The sequence below is a fragment of the Labrus mixtus genome, chromosome 11, assembly GCF_963584025.1.
Source record: "Labrus mixtus chromosome 11, fLabMix1.1, whole genome shotgun sequence".
Taxonomy (NCBI): Eukaryota; Metazoa; Chordata; class Actinopteri; order Labriformes; family Labridae; genus Labrus; species Labrus mixtus.
Genome location: NC_083622.1, coordinates 17393699 through 17419197, shown reverse-complemented (window position 1 = coordinate 17419197; position 25499 = coordinate 17393699). Strand labels below are relative to the sequence as shown.

The 25499-nt window shown below is 42.1% G+C and overlaps 1 protein-coding gene across 4 annotated transcripts in view; it reads left to right on the top strand.

The window, feature by feature from the left end:
- myh14 (myosin, heavy chain 14, non-muscle) overlaps positions 1–23241 on the top strand; it is a 30039-nt gene extending 6798 nt beyond the window's left edge. The window contains exons 4-45 of one of the 4 annotated variants that reach the window (XM_061050389.1): positions 534–690; positions 2112–2139; positions 3036–3150; positions 4435–4446; positions 5509–5601; positions 5736–5799; positions 6098–6196; positions 6360–6503; positions 6605–6819; positions 6900–7052; positions 7356–7529; positions 7821–7994; positions 8101–8215; positions 8572–8640; positions 9575–9780; positions 9905–10026; positions 10242–10311; positions 10412–10572; positions 11423–11531; positions 11835–11966; positions 12086–12292; positions 12425–12562; positions 12723–12846; positions 13014–13185; positions 13287–13499; positions 13596–13740; positions 13815–14021; positions 14183–14287; positions 14497–14649; positions 14933–15181; positions 15274–15387; positions 15473–15571; positions 15660–15872; positions 15968–16129; positions 16561–16689; positions 16782–16870; positions 16966–17089; positions 17203–17411; positions 17627–17735; positions 18202–18374; positions 18587–18610; positions 19750–23241. In XM_061050389.1, coding sequence (XP_060906372.1) covers positions 534–690; positions 2112–2139; positions 3036–3150; positions 4435–4446; positions 5509–5601; positions 5736–5799; positions 6098–6196; positions 6360–6503; positions 6605–6819; positions 6900–7052; positions 7356–7529; positions 7821–7994; positions 8101–8215; positions 8572–8640; positions 9575–9780; positions 9905–10026; positions 10242–10311; positions 10412–10572; positions 11423–11531; positions 11835–11966; positions 12086–12292; positions 12425–12562; positions 12723–12846; positions 13014–13185; positions 13287–13499; positions 13596–13740; positions 13815–14021; positions 14183–14287; positions 14497–14649; positions 14933–15181; positions 15274–15387; positions 15473–15571; positions 15660–15872; positions 15968–16129; positions 16561–16689; positions 16782–16870; positions 16966–17089; positions 17203–17411; positions 17627–17735; positions 18202–18374; positions 18587–18610; positions 19750–19939 — 5760 coding nt within the window. In that variant the 3' untranslated portion in view covers positions 19940–23241. Of the gene's footprint in view, positions 1–533; positions 691–2111; positions 2140–3035; positions 3151–4096; positions 4145–4434; positions 4447–5508; positions 5602–5735; positions 5800–6097; positions 6197–6359; positions 6504–6604; positions 6820–6899; positions 7053–7355; positions 7530–7820; positions 7995–8100; positions 8216–8571; positions 8641–9574; positions 9781–9904; positions 10027–10241; positions 10312–10411; positions 10573–11422; positions 11532–11834; positions 11967–12085; positions 12293–12424; positions 12563–12722; positions 12847–13013; positions 13186–13286; positions 13500–13595; positions 13741–13814; positions 14022–14182; positions 14288–14496; positions 14650–14932; positions 15182–15273; positions 15388–15472; positions 15572–15659; positions 15873–15967; positions 16130–16560; positions 16690–16781; positions 16871–16965; positions 17090–17202; positions 17412–17626; positions 17736–18201; positions 18375–18586; positions 18611–19749 lie in introns of all 4 variants that reach the window. The other 3 variants (XM_061050387.1, XM_061050388.1, XM_061050390.1) reach the window with 3 other exon arrangements.
- Positions 23242–25499: the final 2258 nt, after the last annotated feature.

The window sequence follows — 25499 nt, the reverse complement described above, 5'->3', positions numbered from 1 at the left end:
TTATATGTTATATATGTCAGAGCAACAATGTTTACTTACGCCCTCTTTTTATACAGTCAGTCTTGACACTGAAGCACAATTGTTTGTTTGACTAAATTAACTTCATTTATGATTACGATAATGAATGTTCAAATAGGGTTCCCTTCATCACATTTATTGATGAGGGAGAATGTTGCTGAATAGAGCGATATATTTAATCACTTTAAGAGCACAGCTGCCCTGAGAGTACTTGATATCACGTTTGGCTTACTGCTGTGCTCTCACCTACAGGCATGGTTCATTAAGAATATACTTTACATGCAGTTATCAAAAAGGAGAAGTCAGACAGTTACAGTCAATCAATACATTTAGGACAAAACACAAGTGACTCGAGTGACTGAGCGTGTGCAAACAGCGCTGACTGTTCAAAACGTAACGCTGTCAATAAGAAGAATTGCAAAATAATGGAGAAGTACATCTGTTTGTGGAAAATGACCTCCACTATGAGGTCTGCCTAATGTGTGTAAGTTTAATGTGAATCTCTCTCCCCCTAGACATATTCAGGGCTGTTTTGTGTGGTGGTGAATCCGTACAAGAACCTGCCCATCTACACAGAGGCCATCGTGGAGATGTACAGAGGCAAAAAACGCCACGAGATGCCCCCGCACATCTACGCCATATCAGAGGCCGCCTATCGTAGCATGCTACAAGGTAATCCACGCTATCGCTGACCCCTCTGACAAACGGTGACACTGTAGCAACCGCATGCATCTGCTATCAGCTGAGCTGGAACGTTGTCCTGTATCTGCTCTGTGATCTTTTCACACCGAGCCACACTGCGAATGCTATTTGAAGGTGTGGTGTCACACGGTGACGTGAGGCTGTTTTCAAAAGCCTTTAAAGTGAAAATACTGAGTGAGTGTTTTATGCAACAGGTTGTTTAAGGCGTAGCACTCCTTGTAACAAGTAGTTTAAGCAATGTAGTGTATTTGTTGTGGTGATGATAGTAACCACATATTATACTGGTGACAACAATACATGACTGACATTTTTTATTGGCCCTTCCCATTCCCCAGTTCACAAGATGTGTCAGAGAGAATTCCCAGCAATTATTTAAAAAAGCCGTTAAGGCCTGATTGTGCAATGCCTGTGTCTGCCTGGGGTGTCTTCATGAGATAACAGGACAGAACGGGCTGTGTCTATGTATTTGTCAACCCCCCCACCATCCACCACCCTCCACCCTCCACCCTCCTCAGGGTTTGTTATAGGTGTGTTTCCACAGTGATTTAAACCTGTAGGACCAGTATGAATTCTTCCAGACTGAGCGTGTGGGAACCTTCAAAGCCATAATGCAACTTATGTTGCAGACTGGGACCAGTTCAGCTGGTGACCTGCTTCTCTGCACGCTTGAAATAACTGATGCGCTCACAGAGGGTTGGTGTGAGTCCGTCTTCGTGTCTGGTTAGTTGAAGGGAGAGGCTTGGTGTACTGTACAGTAACATCACCTGGCCAATGACAGAGCGTTCCCATAAAGCACCTTTCTGTGTGTTATTTCAAGGATTCATATGTCAACATGTGTAGCCTTTTAAAGAGAAATGTGATCCTTGTAGCTGTTCCATGTTGACTTTGCTTTTCTTGTTTCAACCCCATGTTTAACACTGTGCCAGAATGTAAGAAAAAAAGCCTTTATTAATGACACTTTAAAAAGGTTAAAATATCTTGGGTGTTTCACACAGAATGGTCGTATAGCTTCTTCACCAACAGTTTTTTTTTTTTAAATGCCCCTAAAATACAACTCTCATTTTGGACTTTTTTAAACCCCTGATTCTGTTTTTACAAAATGTGAACCTAACGGGGAAGAGGATTGTTGTTTATGAGGAAGCATATTGAAACTAAAGAACCTTGTCCACTAGTCATCTTTGAGTGACAGAAAAAAATTGCCAATACACTTTTTGTTGGCAGTAAACTGAGCTCAAGGCTGCCCGTCTCAGTAAAAGCCTACTTGAGGGAGAAACTGCAGTCATCTGTCAACAGTCAAACGAATAGACAGATATGTAGTAATGTCTTTCATACGTCTGGTGTGAGATGCGCATTCTGTCACTAATTAGTCCACATATTATTTTCTCCCACAGACCGAGAAGATCAGGCGATCCTTTGCACGTGAGTAGCCTTCAGTAAGACTCAAGTGTGTCTGTGTGTGACAGTCATTTGCCTTCAGGAGAAATCCTCATTAATCCTAAAGAGAATGTCTGCCTCTGTTGGAGGATGTGTGCATGCTTTCTCTGTCTTTGTTTGAGTATTTTGGAGCCTTCAGGCACATTTGCATGTGCTTGTAATGTATTAAATGAACAAAATAACCTTTTGCTTCATATTTCATTTAGATTTTTTTGGTTTTTGTTGAGTTAATGAACCCCTTTTAAAAGCTGAACAACACTGTATGATAACACTGAAGATAGAAAGAGTTGGTATCAATGTTTCCACTGATGTTTGTCAGAAGCAGTTGTCAAACACACATAAAGAATCAGGTCAGATAATCACTCCTTTGCGAAGAGGTTCAGCCTGTTATGTGAATGCATCCTAGTGAGTGTTTGCACTCGTGGTTTGTCTACCTACCTGCTTGTCTGAGGGCCGCCCATCACTCTCTCTGTCATCACGTCTTCCTGCCAGACTCTTCCTGTCATTGTCGAGAATCATTTAAAATCAAGAGTATTTGGTACGAGGCGTCTGCTTCTTTTAGATCTTTTAAAGCTGCTATTTTTACCCCATTCTCCGTCTTTCTTCTCCAAAAACAACAACACTGACACCGCCTTCATCCTGCACACCTGCTTTCTGTTTAGACCTGTGGCCCTGAACGCCCCCGCATGGGGCCTGCGTTTATTGGTGTGATGAATGTGGGTTTGGCCACTTTCCCTGTGTGTTCTCTCTCTTTAAAATGCTCTTTATATACCGTTCATAATTCAGCCCACATGTGTTCAGAGTCAACTGTTTGTTAAAAAAGAGAGAAAGAAAAATAGTGGTTGATATCAGTGTGTTGTGTGTGTTTGTGTGTATTTCAGAGGCGAGTCTGGAGCTGGGAAAACAGAGAACACAAAGAAAGTCATCCAGTATTTAGCTCACGTTGCCTCCTCCCATAAAGGGGGCACACCGGGCAGGAACAAGGAGGCTATACAGGTACGTCACATTACAGACACCAGAGTTAAGAATACAAATAAGAGTATCTGGAAAAAAACTACTTCTACAGAGAAACAGGCCTTAAAGGAACAGGCAGAACAGAACTCTTCGTTACATTATCTTAATGATCGACAACAATGCTGTGTTAGCTATTACTGTTAGCTATCTGCGTATTGGTCAGTGCAGGTTATCTCTGTTTATTACATGTTGCCATGACTTTTGCCCTTAATGTTCAGACTCATGCAGCAGTTCGTTGACTAAGATAACTGAAATCTGAGCAAAGAAAAAAAAAACATGAAAAAAAACCCCACTGTTTGGAGGTTTAAAGTGTTAACAATTTCTTGGTTTGCAGTCGACCACAGTGACTTCTTATTCTCCTCCTCACATGATGCTGTATGCTGTAAATGGTTTCCTTGATATGTGCTCGAAGCTGTGTTTGACTCCAATCTAGCTGTTTATTCTTGCTCCCAGTCTGTATGACAAGTTAAGCCAATCACCTTCCTCCTTCAGGTCTGCACTTAGCGCACAGAATAGAGACTTGTATCAATCTCCTCTTTTAACTCACGGGAAAAAAAAGCCAATGATACTATTTCCCAACATGCTGATCTATTCCTTTAAGTCGATAAAACCCGGCATCTGTGATTTAGTTATTTTAAATGTGCTGCTCTGTGCAATCCATTATTTCAAGTCTCTAACTTCTTCTCAACTTACTGCACCTTAATCACATCATTTTCCTCTTGGTTTATTCTTTATACTGACCGATTGTCTCGTAAAAAACGACATCATGGGTTTTCCTTCTGATACCATTAACTCTTAGCTGCTTTACCTTGGAACGGGTTTTCCTGTCCTCTTTTTCTACAAACATTACCGTCCTTCCTTCCTGCACTATTTCCCCCCTCACTCTCCTCTCTCTGCATTGTCCTCCTTCTCTTTCCGGCATGTTCAGATGGATGGCTCTAGATCCTTAACAAGAGGCAGCACTTTGGGAAACAGGGTGAGTTAACTCTATCCTGCTGCCCTCTCCTTTGCTTTTCTTCCTGCTTAATGAACTCCACTGAGATACAGGCTAACCAATAGAGTAACCGTTGACCTCTAACTGTCAGTACTGATGTGTTTCGTCATAACCTTGTACACTATGTTTGATTTTTGCTTCTTTAAATGTCTTTGTTTGTTGTTATTGTTGTCTTATTTGTGTTTTTTTTCCATTTGTTTGTTTATCTCATCCATATGTTCACCCATTCTCCTTCCTCCAAAAAACTTCATTTTTTCCCTACACTTCGTCAGAGTATGCAATATGTGAGTATTCAAGTATTTAGACGACTTGGGGTTTATTCACTGGGGGCGGACTGTCATTTGTTAGTAGAAGAATGTTTGACAGAGCTGATGAGATTCTCTTGATACGTAAAGAGAATCCAGTCTTCGGTTCGTTGTGCTTTTTTCTTTTGTGACATTAGCCTGAATAATTCTGACTTTCTGGGTCTTCAGCCTCGGGCACATTCTATTTTATTCTGCTCAGTGGGCTCAGGGATGACTTTTCACCGTCCATTGAATTGTAAATGCCACAGGTCTTTAGGTAGAGCCAGCTACAGAGTCATCGCCTGTATGTTGAATGACTGGCTGAGGGAGTGGATGTGGCACCAAGTGAACACACAATCATGTATTTGGCCTCTCGGGGTATTGATTGTATTTAATAAGAAATGCTGATCTTTTGCTTTGTGTGTTTGTGTGTCTGCTTTTGGAGTTGGCAAGCGATGATTCCTGGGCACTTTACAGTCAAACCCCCCTCCTGTAGCTACTGTAGCTCCTCATCACTACTGCTGCTGCATCATCAGCTGCTGCACTGGCAATGCGACAACCGCAGTCTTTTGCATTGCAGCTAGCTAGAATCAGCCTATATGTAGCTTGTGTAAAGTGTTAACGTCACTCCCCCCCCCCCACCAGCACCACCCTTCTTTCTCTACAACAGTGGTTCTCAACTGACTCATCATAGTTGGTGTCTAGAGATTGCCTTTTAATAATGTGGGAGATTAAATTGTAATAAATTAAAGTGTTGCCATTATTATTGATTGCCTAACCAATGAGGGCCCATTACTCTTATTGAAGTTGAGAATCATTTGTTCCTGGGTCTGGGGATGGTGTGCCGATGCTTTTTCAGGCCCTAAAATGCACCGTTTTGTGTCAATGCTTTTCAAACATGAGTCATGCAGTGGTTGTTTTACATAACAGATCAGTGGATAGTCTAAAGAGAGCAGGATGAAATGGTGCATTTTAGTAGAAGGTCACTATGGAAGTGCTTTTGTTAAGTTTCTCACATTTGCAGCGCTGCATAGCTGATCTGACGTCGCCTGTGTTTCTCAGGGTGAGCTGGAGAGACAGCTGCTGCAGGCCAACCCCATACTGGAGGCCTTCGGCAACGCGAAGACAGTCAAAAACGACAACTCATCCAGATTTGTAAGAGCAGACCTGATATATCATACAGACTATGTTAATCACCGCCCGAAAATTCTATCACCAGTAGAATCAGTTGATGATTTAGTCATCTAGAAATGAACTGAAACATTAATCACCTTTTTCTTCTTCTTTAGGGTAAATTCATCCGCATCAATTTTGACGTTGCGGGGTACATTGTCGGTGCCAACATTGAGACCTGTATCCTTTGTCCTACCTTCAGTGAATGAGACCTGTATGCACTCCTACTGTCTTAATTTAACTGAGTTTACTGCAACCTTGGACATGAAGATTGTCCATTTATTTGAACCATATATTCATCTGTTGTGACATAAAAACAAGTCATGCTAATTTGCGTTAAGGTTTTTTTTTCTTGTATAAAAGTGGAGAAAAAAAAATGGAATCTTTAAAAGTCTAAATATAATGCTACATATTCTGAAGGGCAAATCACTAGTAGAAGACGTTTTGTCTGGTTATGTCCTTGACAATATAAATCCAGATCTCCTTGAAAAGTCCCGGGCCACCCGGCAGGCCAAAGATGAGAGGACGTTCCACATCTTTTACCAGCTGCTGTGTGGAACATCAGAAGAGACGAAAGGTGAGCCAAGGGTCGACCAATCAGAAACTCTAACGCTACAGCACACTCTGTCCTTTTTCAGTGAATGTAGATGTCTAATGTACTTATGCCCTAGGGTAAATTGTTGTGTACTTAGATTAACCTCACTGTTACACCCTTTTTTTTTTTTTATCCCCATCCATAGCTGACCTGCTCCTTGGAACTGCTGACCAGTACCGCTTCCTCAGTGGAGGCGCCATCGCGGTTCCAGGTCAGAGCGACTCGGAGAACTTCACCCAGACCATGGACTCCATGGCCATCATGGGCTTCACCCCTGAGGAGTCACTATGTAAGAAAAGAGGAAGAGAGGAGAGAGTTGTTTTCCTTTTGCATATTTGCTTGCTGGACTGATATAAAAGTTTTCCCTTCGCCTCTTCTGCCTCTCCTCAGCCATGCTGAAGGTGATCTCTGCTGTGCTCCAGTTTGGGAACATTTCCTTCATGAAAGAGAAGAACCAGGACCAGGCCTCCATGCCTGATAACACAGCTGCTCAGAAACTGTGCCACCTGCTGGGCATCAACGTGCTGGAGTTCACCCGGGCCATCCTCACTCCTAGGATCAAAGTGGGTCGGGAGTATGTGCAGAAGGCGCAGACCAAAGAGCAGGTAACATTTTATATACACTCCTGCAGATAAACAGACGTGTCTCTATGGACTGTGTCTAACACTGTGCTCTTCTTTACCAGGCTGACTTTGCTGTGGAGGCTTTAGCAAAGGCAACGTATGAGCGTCTGTTCAGATGGCTGGTGCACAGGGTCAACAGAGCTCTGGACCGCAGACAGAGACAGGGAGCCTCCTTTATAGGAATCCTTGATATCGCTGGATTTGAGATCTTCCAGGTTTGTTCTTGATCATGTTTTGTCTGCATACAATAGCAAATGTGTTTTTATTCAACATTAAGGATTATGGTGGACTTTTTCCTGACTGCATCAGTTTTTCAGAAATGCTACAGTGACAAATGTTAGTGATGGTGATGAGGAAGACTGCTTTAGTTTAAACGTTCTTGCAGACACATTTAAGCATGTAGGGATCTGGATTTTAAACAGTGTAACACACAAGTATCTGCATCTTCCTCCATAAGTTATGTCACATGAATTGATGATTTATTGAGTCTTTGTTTTTCTAAATCCCTTCCTCCGCAGCTAAATTCATTCGAGCAGCTGTGTATCAACTACACCAACGAGAAGCTGCAGCAGCTCTTCAACCACACCATGTTCATCCTGGAGCAGGAGGAGTATCAGCGAGAGGGCATCGAATGGAACTTCATCGACTTTGGCCTGGACTTACAGCCGTGCATCGACCTCATCGAGAAACCAGTACGTGCACACGAAGACACTTCTTTGAAATAAGGAGCATGGATTAATCCTTGCCAAAAACATAGATGCTGAGTTTCCAAATTTAGAGTGCTCTATTTGTTTTTGTAACAAAATACAGTCACAAAATACAGCTTGCAGATTCTACCTGATCAGTTCTCTGCACTGACAGATGAAGGAGTGAAGGTGAATTAAAGAAAACAAAAAAATCAACACGCAAGCACACACACAGATTCATCTTGCATTGCAGAGTTTCCCTCAAAGTCAAATTTGTTTTTCCCTCGTCTCTGTTAGACTCACCCGCCTGGTGTTCTGGCCCTGCTGGATGAAGAGTGCTGGTTCCCCCGGGCTACAGACCGCTCTTTTGTAGAGAAGGTCTCCACTGAGCAAGGCAACCATCCAAAATACTTCCGATCAAAGCAGCCGCGCGGGGAGGCTGACTTCTCCATCATTCACTATGCTGGAAAGGTATCCCATCATTTCCTCCTCATCTTCGTCCATGCCTGCCATGTCTCCTTATTAAAGGAATCAAACTGAAAAAAGTCCACTCTGTGCCCTCTGAAATGTCTCTCAGGTGGACTACAAGGCCAATGATTGGCTGGTGAAGAACATGGATCCTCTGAACGACAACGTGGCGTCTCTTCTGCACCAGTCGTCTGATCACTTTGTGTCAGAACTTTGGAAAGAAGGTGAGACTGATTTACTCTCGTTTTCATCCACTGCCTTGTACATTGCCCCCATAATCTAAGACTTTATGTACAGCATGTCAAAATGAGATTAATGTATTGCTAACGGAAACACTTTCTCTTGTCAAACACAAATGATGAAGTCACCTGGTGCAAAATGTAATAACTTTATTTCTTTCTCTTCCCTTTCTCTACAATATGACTACTCTATCTGCTGTCCTCCATCTTGTCCTCTCCTGTGTCCTCCTTGCTCTTGCTCCAATTTCCCTCTGTTCTTTTCTCTCTCCTCTCTACACTAATTTGGTGCTCCTCTTCCTCTCTTGCCCTTCATCTTTCTTCCTCACTTCTCCCCACATCAGATATTCAAACTCTTCCTCGTGTGTACTTCTTTGACTCCTATGCCACAATACAGGCCAATGGCTCCGACAGTAGGTTTCTCTCCTCCTCCCGTTGTCACAGTCCTCTCTCCCACCTCCTCTGCTTGTTTTACGCCTTTCTTTTTCTGTCTCACTAGTTGTTGAGTTGTGTGTCATTTTTTGGTTTTTGTCCTGTAGTGTGATGAAGTCGTTGTGCTCTTAGCTCAGTTAATGATTCTTTAGTATTAGAGTATTAGCTTGTAGTGACTGTGCTGTGCTTTTTGATGTGCCTTTTTCTGCCTTTTCACCGTAGTTTTTGTAGAAATTCATCAGTATGAGTCTCATTAGCAACACCAACCAAATTCAGGATCACACGAGAGATGTGCTGCACAGTAAGAACGACCATGTGCAGGTCGAAGTGTGATCCTGAATCAGCTCTAGAGATGCAACATGTAACCTTTCATGCCACAGCTTCAATTTAGCCCCCCAAGTATTGGTCTGTTATGGTGTTATAAATGTCATTATTTACCCGACTGGGACATTTTTCAAAGAGCATAACACCGAATATAACAGTCCAATGAGGAACTATATAAGGCATCATTGTCTCATGTTTGTTTTTTCAAATCATAGACAGACGAACCTGTGCTTAATCCTGTCTAGGCTTGTTCAAGGTTCAGCTAGAAAACCTGTTATGCACCTGCGCTTCACTAAAGCGTGAGTGTGTGTCATAGAGGCTGACATGGGAGAGCAAATATGTGATTTATATTTGCTGTGAAAACCATATGATTGCATCTCTAATGAGCTCAAAATCCGTTGTGTACCATCTAATATCATCATGTCCAAAGCTTGATAGCAGATGTGCAATCAGGTGTGAAATCCTAACACCGCTGCATTAGTGTGGCACTCATGGGAATATAATCAGGCCTCATGAAGTGTCTTTTTTCACTCCACTAAGTTGATGCTTGCTTGTTGAAACTGTGACCACTTTTTTTTTTTTTTCCTGCAGTGGACAGGATCATTGGTCTGGACCAGGTTTCTACGGGAGAGAACAGCGGCCCGGTCAACTTCGGAGCTTCAGGTCTGAAGACGAAGAAGGGAATGTTCAGGACTGTTGGTCAGCTCTACAAGGAGTCTCTCACCAAGCTGATGGCCACACTGAGGAACACAAACCCCAACTTCCTGCGCTGCATCATCCCCAACCACGAGAAGAGGGTGAGAAGGCGGTAACCATGACGACTTTAGAGCAAAGCAGACAAGACAGCTGGGAAAAAAGGATGACATTTTCAATTATTCTCTTGGTTCTTGTTCTCTCTCTCTCTCTCTCTCTCTCTCTCAGGCCGGTAAGCTTGCCCCCAATCTGGTTTTGGACCAGCTGAGGTGTAATGGGGTTCTGGAGGGGATCCGTATCTGCAGACAAGGCTTCCCTAACCGCATCCCATTTCAGGAGTTTAGGCAGAGGTGTGTGTGTGTGTGTATATTTTTGTGTGTTCACCCACCTTTCATAGCCACCTGTGCAGCCCCTTATGATCCTCTTTCTCTCTGAACACACACACACCAAATGTTCATCAAGCTCTTTTTCTGGGATCTGCCAATGAGACTTCTTCACACATCTTCAGTCTTAATGTCTCTTCCTCAAACTTACAATAATAAAAAAATAAAAAAATGTCTTCCAGATACGAGATCCTGACTCCCAACGCTATCCCTCGCACCTTCATGGATGGCAAACAGGCATCAGAACTCATGGTGAGTAACTTTTCTGGGTCTGTAAAGATACAACAGACTGTGTTATGATTGAAATAGAGGCGTCACAACGTTGCTAACTGAATGCTGTTTCCTCATTCAGATCAAAGCTTTGGAACTGGACCACAACTTGTTCAGGGTGGGTCAGAGTAAAGTCTTCTTCCGAGCTGGAGTCCTGGGTCACCTGGAGGAAGAAAGAGACCTTAAGATCACAGACACCATCATACGCTTCCAGAGTGCAGCCAGAGGCTACCTCGCACGCAAGTAAGAGTTTGAACTTAGACTAAAGATGAACAGAGAGAGAAAGAGATGTTCCATTAGACTTCTTTTCATGTTTAGAATGTTTGAACAGCACCCTGTTGTTACTTTTAGATATGTGTTGTACATTAATTGATTGGATTCAACTTGTGCCAGTCCATGAATCTTTAATTTACGTAATGAAACCGAAGCAGTCAAACATTTAACTCGGTGTGGTTTCTCTGTAAGAAGCACTTGTTGAAGGAGGGCAGTTTTGTATTTCACTCTTAAGGGAGCATCAATTATTAATCTTCTCTCAGCACCTATCAGTGACTCAGGAATCGCAGACGCATTGACATGAATTTGACACAGCTTATTGAAGACTGTAAACAACATCACTGATCAGTGGATTTCAGGTTCATTGCACATTAGGGTCATTCAAAGTAATCAAGACAATGCAAAAACAATTATAAAGAAAACAAATATGCATATTCAAACAATGTGTGTCTGTGATGTCGTTTGTTCTTCTGGGATTTAACTAAATATTTGTGAAAACAGTATCTGTAGTAGTTCTGTCCATTACTGAGCAGTGATGTAAGTGTAGGTTAAAAAGGGAGTGAAGCCAAGTCTTTAGAAAAGGAATCATGAAGTGGTTCATGATTGTTAGTGATCCTGTGAAATGCCTAAAGATTTCATTTTCTGCAGTAGTTAAGAGTAAAATGTGTTTTCAAGTGATGGGAGTGTAAAGAAAAGCTAATGTGTGACATTGTAATGTTTCTGTTTCTGAAAGGACAATCAACCACTTTGAATGAATGCACAGACTTCCTGCACATGCACATGTATGCTAGTTGATTTATGTTGTTGTTTTTTCTTTCAGAGCCTTCTTAAAGAAGCAGCAGCAGCTGAGCGCAATGAGGGTCATGCAGAGGAACTGTGCTGCTTACCTCAAACTCAGGAACTGGCAGTGGTGGCGTCTGTTTACAAAGGTACAGTGCACACTCAACTACCGAACACACAGATATTAAATATACATAGATACAGTATATGCTCTGTTCTCTCTGACAGACTGTTTAAATATATGCTAATGTTATCAACGCTTATTACTAGCTGGTGAATTTTAGATAATGTCTGAGTAAATAAAACATGAGAGAAGAAAACAGGTTTTGTTATTAGAACCTGAAATGCGAAATTCTGAAAGGTCCTTCAAAGGTGAAAGAAAGGAAAGTCACACTGATGCAGGAAATTAAGACACACACAATAACTTGTGACCCTTGTTCTATTTCATTTAGGTGAAGCCACTGCTGCAAGTGTCCCGGCAAGATGAGGAGATCCAGGCCAGAGAAGGTCAGCTCCAGAAGGCCAAAGACAATCTCACCCGAGTGGAGCAAGAGTTTTCTGAACTGGACCAGAAACACGCTCAGGTAAAATAAACAAAGAAAACTCCATGAAGTCCTCGCCCCCTTCCCCCCCCTTCTATGAATCAGAGCCTCACTTCTCCCCCCTCCTCCTCCTCCTCCTCCTCTCTATCTTCGTCATGTAGCTGCTGGAGGAGAAGTCGGTGCTGGCTGACCAGCTGCAGGCGGAGGCAGAACTGTTTGCAGAGGCGGAGGAGATGAGGGCCAGGTTAGCAACTCGGAAACAGGAGCTGGAGGAGGTGATGGGCGAGATGGAGAGTCGGCTTGAGGAAGAGGAGGAGAGAACTGCGCAACTCACCAATGAGAAGAAGAAGATGCAGCAGAATATACAGGTCAGGAGATAAAGTCAATACAGTGAGAGACACTAATAATGACTCAGCAGTTTTTCTTCCAGCTTTGCTTGAAGTTAAATTGAGGCGTCTTTACCTTAACCTGCAAAATTGTATATTTTCTGACCTCATCAGGACCTAGAGGAACAGTTAGAGGAGGAGGAAAGTGCACGGCAGCGCCTCCTGCTGGAGAAGGTGACTTTGGAGACCAAAGTAAAGAGTCTAGAAACAGATCTGATGAATGCAGTGGAGCAGAGAGACCGACTCAGCAAGGTGGGCATCAAATGAAAGCTTCACTATGTTTATTTACACTCTTGTATTGTAGATATGAGTTGAGCGTATTGCTTTGTGTAAAACATGTTTGGTATACATACAGTATGTTTTATAAAAGTCTCTTGATCCGACACTGTGTTGCCGTTTTTTTTCTGAGCAGGACAAAAAACAGTTTGAGGAGCGTCTGAGTGAAGTTACCGATCAGCTCACTGAGGAAGAGGAGAAAACAAAGAGTCTGAACAAACTCAAGAACAAACAGGAAGCTGTCATCGCTGACCTTGAAGGTAACTAATATTACACTGTGATTGCATTGAAATGAATGAATGATTTAGATTGAAGTGCTGATATTAAGAGGAAACTGTTAGAATTGATTTAAGTATATCAGTATGAACATCTTTGCTGTTCAAATGCTGATCGATCTGTAATCTGACTCCTCCTTTATTGTGTGCAGAGCGTCTGAAGCGTGAGGAGCAGGGTCGCCTAGAGCAGGAGAAGATGAGGAGGAGGATGGAGAACGAAACTGTGGAGGCCCAGGAGCAGCTATCAGATCTGGGCATGATGTCCTCTGAGCTAAGGGGCAGTCTGTCTCAGAAAGAGAAAGAGATCACCAGCCTGCAGGGCCGGTGAGACACAAGACAAAATAGAAACAGACATGGAAACACATCTAAAAGCTCGTAATGGAATTCTCACCCCCTTGCTTTTACTCTTTCCCTGTTTTTGTCAGGTTGGAGGAAGAGGGAGCGCGACGTGCAGAAGCTCAGAGGTCACTGAGGGAGGCCATGTCCCAGGTGTCTGAGCTGAAGGAGGAGGTGGAGAATGAACGAGGGATGAGGGAAAGGGCAGAGAAACAGAGGCGGGACCTCGGGGAGGAACTGGAGGCTTTGAGGACTGAGCTGGAGGACACTCTGGACACCACGGCTGCCCAGCAGGAGCTAAGGTTAGCGTCACTAAAGCAAAAAATCAACAGTTCTGGAAAATGATTATAGAATATTTTTAACAACCCTCTAACCTCCTTCCTCGTCTTTCCACATAGGTCTCGTCGTGAGTCTGAGTTAAATGATCTCCAGCGGCGTGTTGAAGATGAAACTCGCCACCACGAGGCCCAGCTATCAGAACTCCGAGTCAAACACAGCGCTGCCATAGACGGCCTGCAGGAACAGCTAGACAACAGCAAGAGGGTAAGAGGAACGCACAGTCATAAACACTTTCATCGTGTTAAAAGGCACAGTCACTCATCCATGTTGTCTTTCAGGCACGTCAGTCGTTGGAGAAGGCCAAGGTATTGCTGGAGGAAGAGAGGCAGAATTTGACCTCCGAGCTCAAGAGCCTCCAAGCGGGTCGCACAGAGAGCGAGAGAGGCCGCAAGAGGGCTGAGAGTCAGCTGCAGGAGGTCAGCGCCCGATTGACTCAGGCCGACAGAGAGAAGGAGGAGAAAGAGGAGCGGGTGCACAAGCTACAGGTGCAGATGGACACACAAACGCACAGATCCTAGACCTTCATTTTTATGTTTTGATGTTAATTTATCTGCTTAAAAAAGTTTGTGTCTTTGTTCCTTCAAAATATCACCAAACTGGTTCTCGTTAAGTTAATCATTTAACTGGTTAACTTTGTCATTTCCAGTGTGAGATTGAAACCGTCTCCAGCAGTTTGTCCTCCTATGACACCAAATCACTTCGCCTCTCTAAAGAGGTCAGCAGCCTGGAGGGCCAGCTGAACGACGCAAAGGTAACAAAATGCAACACCCAAGCACACTTTAAGATCTTACTCCTACAGTTAAGAAAATCATCATCAAAAGTCATTTCTGAAGCATTCTGAAGAAAATGAATATCTGATTAAAATACAAGATTTTCCTCCAGCCTTCACTCGTATACACCCACATAGCACAGACGACGACGGGGCTTTTGTTGACACTCTTATGTTTTCTTGTCCCTCAGGAACAGCTGCAGGATGAAACTCGTCAAAAGATGGCTCTGGGCTCTCGGGTACGAGCGCTGGAGGAGGAGAAGAACGGTCTGATGGAGAGACTCGAGGAGGAGGAGGAGAGGAATAAAGAGTTGAGCCGGCAGATTCAGACTCACACACAACAGGTAAATCAAAGGCACACAAAGGCTTTCATTTATCTCTCCAAGTTCTTACTTTGAAAAAGATGTCAATAAATACGTAAATTGTTCTCCAGATCATGGTTAACAGCAGTAAAATGTTAAAATGACGCACCACACACAATTCAAAATATGTAACTAAGTTAAAAACAGCAGATGCAGATAAATATCTCATTTCAGTTTTCATATTTCATGAACCCAAAGTAATCCAAATATAAGATATTTTGAGAGATATTTGAAAAAACATGTTTGACACTTTTGAACCCCTCAGCTTGCAGAGCTCCGTAAGCAGTCAGAGGAGGTGAACACCGCGGTGGAATCCGGAGAGGAGACGCGCAGGAAACTCCAGCGAGAGCTAGACAGCACCATGGCGAGGGAGAAGCAGAAGGAGGAGGAGAAGGAGAGAGTGGAGAGACAGAGGGAGCGACTGAGGGAGGAGATAGAGGACATGACGCTTGCACTGCAGAGAGAGAGGCAGAACTGTATGGCCCTGGAGAAGCGGCAGAAGAAGTTTGACCAGGTCAGAACTTCATTATTTATTTTTTCTATAAAGGTTGAAAAAATGCTTGAAATGTCTTTCCTTTATTTTGAACTTTTCCTCCACTCCCTCAGTGTCTGGCGGAGGAGAAGGCGGTGGGCGCTCGGCTGTCAGAGGAGAAGGACAGAGCAGAGGCAGACAGCCGAGAGAAGGACACAAGATATTTGTCCCTTTCCCGAGCCCTGCAGGTAAACTCACTGAGAGAAGACAAATTCGAGTGTTGGTGTATCTGATATTGTGAAGATAAATGTTTTCCTGTTTCTGTTTGTGTAGGAGGCCCAGGACCAGAGGGAAGAGCTTGAGAGGTCTAACAAGCAGCTCCGTATTGAAATGGAACAGCTTGTGAACCAGCAGGATGATGTCGGCAAAAACGTAAGTAATTATCTCATTGGACTCCTTTTTAATATTTCTCTGTCTCAGTCCTAAGTGAGTCACCACATCTTCTCTGCTCATGTGCTAGGTCCACGAGCTGGAGCGGGCCAGGAGGGCTTTAGACACGGAGGTTCAGAGCCTGCGGGTTCAGACGCAGGAGCTGGAGGAGGAGCTGTCAGAGGCGGAGAACTCGAGGCTGAGGCTGGAGGTCACCCTGCAGGCGCTCAAGGCTCAGTTTGAGAGGGAGATAGGCAACAGCGAGGAGAAGGGAGAGGAGAAGAGGAGGGCTCTCAGCAAACAGGTAGAGAGAGAGGAAGTAGGGAGGAAAATCGCAGACAGTGTCGTGGCTGTTCCAGTCCTCAGATCAATCATTATTGTCCTTATTTTCTCTACTAGGTTAGGGAGTTGGAGATCCAGCTGGAGGAGGAGAGGAGTCAGCGGTCTCAGGCCGTGTCTTCCAAGAAACAGCTGGAAGCAGAACTGCAGGACACTGAGGCCCAGGTGGAGACAACCACCCGCGGCAAAGAAGAGGCTGTGAAGCAGCTAAGGAGGCTGCAGGTAAAAAAAAATAAAAATTCCAATTAAATACATTTATTGTTTTACTTTTTTCCACCTAGGACATTAAGTTGACACAAGTCTTCATACTCTCTCTAATTTTCATTTTGATTAATCAGTTAAACCCTGTTTACGACTTAGCAAATCTGCAACACACAAAAGGGATGAACAACAGTTAAGAAGACAAAAGACCGTTTTGAAGTTTAATCCTAAATTCAGCAATACTTGGTAGTGGTTCTTGAAGATGTTTTGCCTTGCATCTGAAAGGGTTTTCCTCTTCTGAACAATTACCTGCATGACTGAGAACCTTCACTTACATGACATAATGCTGGCCTTACAGAAATGCAGGGAACCCAGGCTGCAAGAGTAAACACATATTCATGTTCAATACTTTTCACTGGCCTGCATTTAAATACAATCTCTCATTGCCACAGGGTCAAATGAAAGAAGCTCTGCGTGAGCTTGATGAGCTCAAGTTGTCTCGGGAAGAGGTGATCGCCCAGTCGAAAGACAGCGAAAAGAAGATCCAGATACTGGAAGCAGAAGTCCTGCAGTACACTGAGGTGGGTGTAATTCAGTGAAAACCAGCAGAAACATATACAGCTTTGAAATAGTTTTTAAACTCTTAACCCCTTCTTACATGCATTGTGTGTAGGAACTCTCTGTGTCAGAGAGGCAGAGGAGACAGGCTCAGCAGGAAAGAGACGAGGTGGCTGATGAGATGGTCAACAGCACCTCTGGAAAGTTAGTATCACTTTAGTCCAGATGTGTTATTTTAATTAGCGGGCCTGGTTAGAATATGGACTTGTTTGTCATTCTTACAATGTGTGTTTGTTCAGGACGGCAATGTTTGAAGAGAAGAGGAGGTTAGACGCACGAGTCAGTCAGCTGGAGGAGGAGCTAGAGGAGGAGCAGAGTAACGCTGAACTTGTGGCAGAGAGACAGAGGAAGACTGCCCTACAGGTACAGTGGCTTTACCTGCACTCAACGCTTACACACACACACACACACACACACACATACATAAAACACTTGTAAGTGTAATGTCATAACATCTGCTCCCTCGTGCTCCGCAGGTGGAGACTCTGACGGTGCAGCTGCAGGGGGAGAGGACTCTGGCCCAGAAGGCAGAGTCGGCACGGGAGCAGCTGGAGAGGCAGAACAAGGAGCTGAAGGCCCGACTTGGGGAGATGGAGGGAGCAGTCAGGGGAAAAAACAGGCTCAGCGTTGCCGCCCTGGAGGCCAAGATAGAGTCGATGGAGGAGCAGCTGGAGCAAGAGAGACAGTGAGACAAACAAACACACATGCAGATATGTTCGATAGAAAATGCCCTTTAAAGAAAGCACTTAAAGCATTGTTGAAAGCAGCACACAGATAGCACCCCCCCCCCCCCCCCCCCCCCCCGATTTTCGAGCTCTTGTTTCAAGTTAAATCTCATGAAATATGTGTTCAGTTGTTTGGTGCAACAGGTAGCTTATAATGATCATTACTTCCTTTCAGGGAACGAGCCATGGCAAACAAAATGGTGCGGAAGACGGAGAAGAAACTGAAGGAGGTGATGATGCAGGCGGAAGACGAGAGGAGACATGCAGACCAGTACAGAGAACAGGTACAACACTTGACTACTTCTACATGACTCGTAAGAAGACACACAGACAAGAATCGCCTGTTACGGAGCAATACATGAAGATATAATGGCAGTCAGTGCAGCCAAACCAGTGCTGTAATTGTGTGTCCATGGCCATAAGAGTGTTGAAAAAAATCATCCTAAAATGAGTGATTTATCTGGCTCAATCCAGCCTAATCCTAATCCCACAGAAAAAAAACAAACAAATCCCTCAACCACAGAGGAGACACTGACTGTCCTCCAAAAACATCATCGCTGATAATCTCCCAGGTTTAATCTGACTCCTGATCCCTATCAGTCCTCCTACTCAGACTACTAATCTCCGTTTTTATACATCGCTCCCCTTCTCATTCTTCTTCTTTCTCCTTACGATGACCTCTGCAATAACCCCCTTTCCTTCTCCTTTTACTCCCCCTCTTCCCCTTTCCTCCTCCTCCTCCTCCACCAGCTGGATAAGTCGATGGTCCGCCTGAAGCAGCTGAAGAGGCAGCTGGAGGAGGTCGAGGAGGAGAACTCTCGCTCCAATGCTCAGAAGAGAAAGCTGCAGAGGGAGCTGGAGGAGTTTACGGACAGCAGTCAGACCATGGCGCGAGAGATCACGTCTCTCCGCAGCCAGCTCAGGTAACCACATGTTTGTGTGTGTGTGTGTGTTTTAATGTATGTTTGGTTTGTGTGTGTGTGTTGGATTTATTCATCATCATTTGTTGTTGTTTTGTTTTTTAACCCCCCATTAACTTGATATCATTTGTTTTTACTTTGCCTTTTGTTTTTTCTGTTTGTGTCCATCTAACACTGACAAACTGTCCACCTGTCTCCGTCACACCAACACTCAGCGTCCCAGAGTGGAGGCCAGATAAGTAGGTCACTGTGTGTGTCTTCTTTTCATTATATCTGGGTGTTTGTGCTTAAAGGTGGAGGCTCATTTCACATCCACAGTTCACTAAGTACATGTGTGGTTTTTTGTTTTTTTTTGCATTGGACAAGGCAAGTTTATTTCTGTAGCAAAGTTCAGCAACGAGGCGATTCAAAGTGCTTCACACAAGACATCAGAAGCATGAAGGGAAGAAGAAACGTTTAAAAATAGGCCATTAACAATCAAAGAAGATCAAATGTGAAATATGTTACAATATGAGATCAAAAAAGAAATATGATGCTAAGAAAAAATTTGGAATGTAATGATGTTATCTGCTCTGCACGCTCTTCAGTGTTACAGTAGTCTGAAGTCCCTCGTTAGTCTCACCCTCCCGATGGAAACAGAATTACCTTGGTGGTTTTGTCTCATCGAAAAGGGTTCTGTTGAACAATCCACACCCAAACGTCTTCCCCGAGGATTTAGGCTCACAGTTTGCTCTGTCTGTGTCGGACACAGCCCCAGCATTACCTGTTTCACTTAGATGATTCAGTAGTAAGCTTCGTTATAAACGTCCAGCAAGGGTTTATAAAATACACTTTACAATGTTACTGCTAAACCAACAGATGGCACTGGAGCATTTAGTTGTGATGTTGATTCGCTGATAACCGGAACTGAATCAACAACCATAAGTTTGTTATTAAAAAATCATTTTAGTAATTCAGTAATCAAAATTAGCAAGTTTACCACTTTCCCGGCTTTTGAAATCTGACATTAGCTCCTTCATTTATTTAGACTCAAACAGACCATTGCATTATGGGTAATCTTTAATAATAGTAAAGTTGAAATTGAAAATCTACTTTAGTTTCATGTTTCATTTTTACAAAAGAAAAGGCTTCAAAGACGGACACTTGTCTGCTTGGACTTGTATTATCCTATCTTGTATATTATATATATGATCTTTGTGGCTAACACGACTAAGAAGTGTTTGTATCTTAAAAAATATTTTCCAAACTCAAAAGTGAGGAGAGGCAGGTTGGGCTCAAAGTCAGAACCATCTTTTACTTCTGCCAATCGAGTAATATTATGAAGAAATCTGGTTCACATCAGAACACAATCTCACTCTTTCTCTCTCGTCCTGTCCAGGCGAGCACCGTTGCCCCTGGCGATGCGTGGACGCAGAGCACTGGTTGACGACCTCTCGTATGAGAATTCTGACTCAGAGGAGCCCCCTGCATCACCAACCCCCTCTTCTGGATTCCCAGGGACCCCAACTCCTTCCTCTGAACACAGCCTGGACCCTCCGCCACCCTACAGCGTCAACAACACAGAGTGACGCACTCATAGACTCTGTTGCACACACAAACACACACACACACACACACACACAGGCACACAACCGCCTCGACTACTCAGAGGTCACACACACACACACACACACACACACACACACACACCACACACAGTACAGAACAGAACAAAACAAAACAACACTAGTTTATAACGTCATGAAGGGTCCAAACACGGGGCGCTTTAACCTCAGCGATAAACAGATACAAATGTAAAAATCTGATTTTAAAAAGTGGTAACTGGAACTGACTTTGATTTTGTAACAAACTGTGAGATAAAAATCAAATAACTGGGAATTTCTACGTCTATGTCATGAACTTCTGAGTAACTAAAACTACATTTCCCAGAGTCGGAAAGTGAATGGTTTTCAACTTGTTTCCCGATGCTGTACAGTTATTAGATGAGTGAAAACATTATGATGGTGACTTCTTTTACATTAGGAGGTATTTCTGAACAAAGCCATGATGTGGGTTAAATATTCAACCTGATTTTTAAAAAAAAGGGTGAATTAAGACAATCTAGATACATGATACAAACAGTAAGTAGTCAAATACATACATGGAACAGTTTTGACAGTGTCAAAACATCAATGAGAAACGTGAAATAGAGAAGATTAAACAGATAGGAAGACTGGCAGACATAATGGGTGACTTAGCAATAGAGAAATGGCGATTAGTATTCAATATTTAATAAAACTCTTATTGGAAAGTAACTACACTTAGTTCTGTTACGTATTGATCTACAAAGCAGCCTGGGTGACGTTCAGATGCATTAACATTGTATTAAGGGGAGAATCCTTTTGCTGTAGATTAGAAACCGTTTGTTGTTAGGTACCGCAGTAGGTAGTATTAGATAGTTTCTTCAACTAAAGTCTTGACTTATTGCTTCATAAATTTGTATAATTTATATCCAATGTGAACTTAAGTTATTGAACGCAGGTCATTTTCTATAAGAGGCATGTTAGTCTGATGATTCGGGTCACATCACGGCTCAGACTGGTTTCAGTCAGTGTCACAGCAAGAGGATGTTTCAGGTGTAACTGGTGTGACTGGTTAGGAAAGAGAACAGATTTATAGATTGTCAACCACAGCATACATTAAAAAAAAAAGGAACGCTCTGTGGGGAATTTATAAATTCATCTTTTTTTATCCAAATTGGGACAAATTGATGAACACGTCACATTTTATTTTAACAAGCATCTTGTACATTGTCATTTTTACTGAGTGTAAATTATTGATCATCAAAGTTTTTTTGTTGAACCAAACGGTGGGCGTATGGATGAGAAAAAGGGACTTAAATTTGTAGTAAATGTAGAGTAGCAGTAGAACAAAGTAGATGAGGCTGGTGAGGTTTTCTACTCTCGTCCAGTGAACAAGTAGAAAAAGTGAGCATGAGACTCAAAGCATTTTCAGATACTAGTAGAGTTAAATAAAAAAAAAAGACAATTAAGGCACTGAGGAATTAATTTTTATGAGAAAAAAACAGTGATTGAACAAATGGTAGACTTTTTTACCCTAGTTATCAGCCCTAAAAGACACGTGTGTATGGTGGGGGTGGGGGTGGGGGGGTGTCAGCCAAACCCACATACAGCTCGATGACCCTGCTGTGAGACAAACAATGTTATTTCTTTCTATGAAAAATCTCCATCCTACTCATTTTCTTTCATTTATTGTTAAACATATTATGGTCTTTTTATTTTTTTATTTTTTTTATGACCTTCTTCAGCACCTGTTTGCCTGTCATAGCTTTGAGGCTGTCCAGGAACTTCAATGTTCATGTCATTTTTTTATAGTCACAGAAAGCGATGCTTTAAAGGAACAGTTTAACATTTTGGGAAATACTCCAAGATTGACCTCATCTCCATGTTTGACCAGTAAATATGAGGCTTAAACCAGACGCTGGTTAGCTTAGCTTAGCTTGGCTAAAAGACTGAAACGCGGAAACAAGCTAGCCTGCCAGTCTACCTACAGAACCTCCTAACCTCACTTATTTATACTTAACATATTTAGTCTTTGATTTTTTAGAAAGATTAAACAAAGAAGACAATGTGTGTAAACTGTGAGCTTCAGAGAGGCTGCTGGATGAACTTCATTAGTTTCATGCTTGCTGCCCACCTTCCCTGTTTCCTGTCTTTGTGCTAAGCTAAGCTAAGCTAAAGGTCTTTTGGTTGTAGCTTTTTGTTAATTACGTATCATCTTGTCTAACTTTAGAAAAAAGAAAAGATGCCTTTTTTTCCTAAAATAGACGACTGTTCCTTTAAATGAGGAAGAATGTCACTGGTGCTTTAAATTTTAATTGGAACTAAAGAAACTAAAGATTGTTTGAAAGGAAGTCCAATATATTGTTTCTGCTATGAATGTTTTCTTTTGATTCTGGTGATATGAACATGTGGGGGAGGATAAATGATCGTGTTGGTTTTTACCGTTGACAGTTCCAGTAGTTTTTTGGTAAACAGGGTTGTCATGACGACTCCTACTTCTACCTTCTGTTTTTAAACGGAATGAAACAAAAATGCAAAGCAAACATCTGCACTGACTTACCAATAAGCGTGTACAGGCGTTCTGTTCCATGTTTATCCATATTTTCAGACATTTTAAGCTTTTAAAAAAAAAATTGCCATATCAAGTTCACCATGATTACCAGTCAGTGTGGGGAGAAGAAAGATCAAACCAGTCGGGTCAAGAAAGAGTTCTGACGACGTATATTTAACGCCCTAGCAAAGGGTTTTATTTTTTATTTTCTGAATGTATAATTCTTTGATCTTAGCAATATGCAAAGGATTTTGACGCTTTATTTTTGAATATATTGTGTAAAAGCCGCACTTTACACATTACAAATGGAGATAAACACAGCTGGACATTGTCAGCACATAATGTCTGCTTTGTTGTGTTTGTGATTTATCTCAAAGAGGCCGACAGCATTAAGCCAAATGAGCTAACATCACGTGTCCTCACTCTTAACTGTTCACACTAATGTTATCTCAAATAGTCGTATCAGCGTCTGAACGTGGCGAATGTGTGTTCACGTCTTTAAAGACCAAAATCTGAGGACATGTGGAAACCGAAACTGCTGGAGAGAGAACGGATGAGTTCCGTTCATGTGTAGCAAGAGACGAGGCTGGTGCTTCTTTGAGGTGTTATTTTTCGCTCTGCATTTTTTCATGGCTACTGTGGAACTTGAACATTTTGGAAACATTTGTTTGATTGTTTTAGCCTTTTTTTTGTTAATGATGCTGTTATTATAAAACACCTGACTGGGGTTAACTTCAATATATGTCGTTGGTTTTGATCTTTGTGTTTCTGTGTGTTTTGTCTTTTTAGGGCACAAACTTGGTACTCACTTTTTTTTCAGTGGAGTATCAGAAGTCACTACGTCTTTAAGTAGAATACTTAAGCACAGTTCAAATGCAATTACACAGACAACCAGCCACACACACACATTCACACCTACTGGCAATTTTAGAGTTACCAATGATCCTAACAAGCATTTCTTTGGACTGCGGGAGGAAGCCTGAGTACCCGGAGAGAAACCACACATACACAGGGAGAACATGCAAACTCCACACAGAGAGGCTCCTGTCCACCGGAGATTAGAAGCAGGAACCTCCTCGCTGTTAGGCGACAGCTTAAACCACTGAACCACCTTGCAGCCTTACTTAAACCTTTAACCTCGCAATAATATCTCACCTTGAACATATTGTGTGAAAACTATCATCATTTTATAAAATATGATGCAGATTGAATATGAATCACTTCAACTATTAATACATTTGGCTTCACCGCAACCTGCTAAGTCTGTAAAATTAAATTTACACATGAATGCATCAGTACAACAGTTTAAATAAAAACTGTTACTGAAAAAAAAAATCCTTATTATTACAAATACTCAACTTATAAAATGAAGAACTTTTGCTTAAATGTAATCTCTCTGCAGGTCTTTTGCATTTTAAAATTGCATCATTGTAACTGTATTTTTACTCAAAAATCTGAAGCCTTACTCCATCTCTGATCGTTTTACTCCTTCACTGATCGTTTTACTCCTTCACTGATCGTTTTACTCCTTCACTGATCGTTTTACTCCTTCACTGATCGTTCTACACACATTTGAAAACAATATCTGTTAATATTGCATCATTCCTTATGGTTTATTGGCATTGTGAATTTAAGTCACCACTGTCACAAAAACTTCTTAATTAGGCCACAATATCACTGCGATCACAACACTGGTTAATACTAACACTCATTGAGTTACACAATATCAAACATATAAACATGCACAAAAGGTTTGGTTTGGAAAGGAAGAATATAGTGAATATAAGGAAGTAATAAAATCCAAGTGAAATATTTTTACCCAAAAAAAGTTGTACTAGTGGTTGGAGATGTCACCAGTGAAGTGTAAAAGAGCACTGAGTCTGAAAAAAGCCAATTACAAGAGCTTAAAGACAAGATAAGGAAGCAAATGTTTTCATTCACTTTGAAGATGCAAGGAAGAATGAAAGCTTTCTTCATGAGATATCAACAAAGTACTTTTCCTTATTTCCTTTTCTGAATCTAAGATAATATGTTATGTAACATGCCTGATCCGTTTTAATGATGAAAGCTCCTGCTGGGCTCAGATTGCCAAAAACAAATTTGTACCCGAATTCCAATGAGAACATTCAAACATGAAGATCGAGAAAACAACCAGGAAGGCATGTGAGATCAGATCACAAGATGAGGTTTACATTTTTAGAAAATCTGCAAAGTTGGAAAAAAATTAATGATTTGCTCTTTAACAAAATATAAAATCATATTATGAATAAATACATTGAATGTACTGAGTACCTCCAAACAACAAGTTGCACATTACATTAATGCAGTACAATGCAGCATTGGGATTGGTACACCAGTCCTAACCTCTTATTCCCTGAAAGTAAATCCAATTATTTCACCAGAAATTAAGTCTTATCATCGCACTTAAACAGCAGCCTAAGCAGAAATTTTAAGATGCTCTGCGCATCATTAAAGATGTCTCCTGTTTAATGTTTGTAAGGAACAACAGATTTTATCACATGAAAGCAGATAAAGAGTGGTGTAAGCAGAGATTGTTACGTTATTCTGCATAAATCTGTGCTCTGTTTTGACAAAATTCAGGCATCATAATCCATAGCAAAAGAGAAAAAAATAATCTGAACATTTTTTTTTTTTTTTTTTTTTTTTAAAGTCCAATGAGCTGTTGGGGATTAAAAGATGGTTCATTCTTGCTCTTCTTTAAAATGAGAAAAAGATGGGTCAAACCCTTTTACCTTCACCCTCAACATTGACAGCGGAATCCATCCATGCATCACTCTTTAAACTTTCCATCCGTCGGCTGACTCCCTGTCCTTTAAGATATCGGCGAACAGCCAGTCGTCCTCGTGTGGAGGACTTTGTATTGGATGGTGCTCAGGATTGTGAAGCGAGACAGAGAAAGACTGAGCGACGCCCTCGAAAGATGCAAAGTTTTGCCTATTTTCACAACTTACAATCATACAGGGACTCTCTTCATGAGGATGGTGGTACACCTGC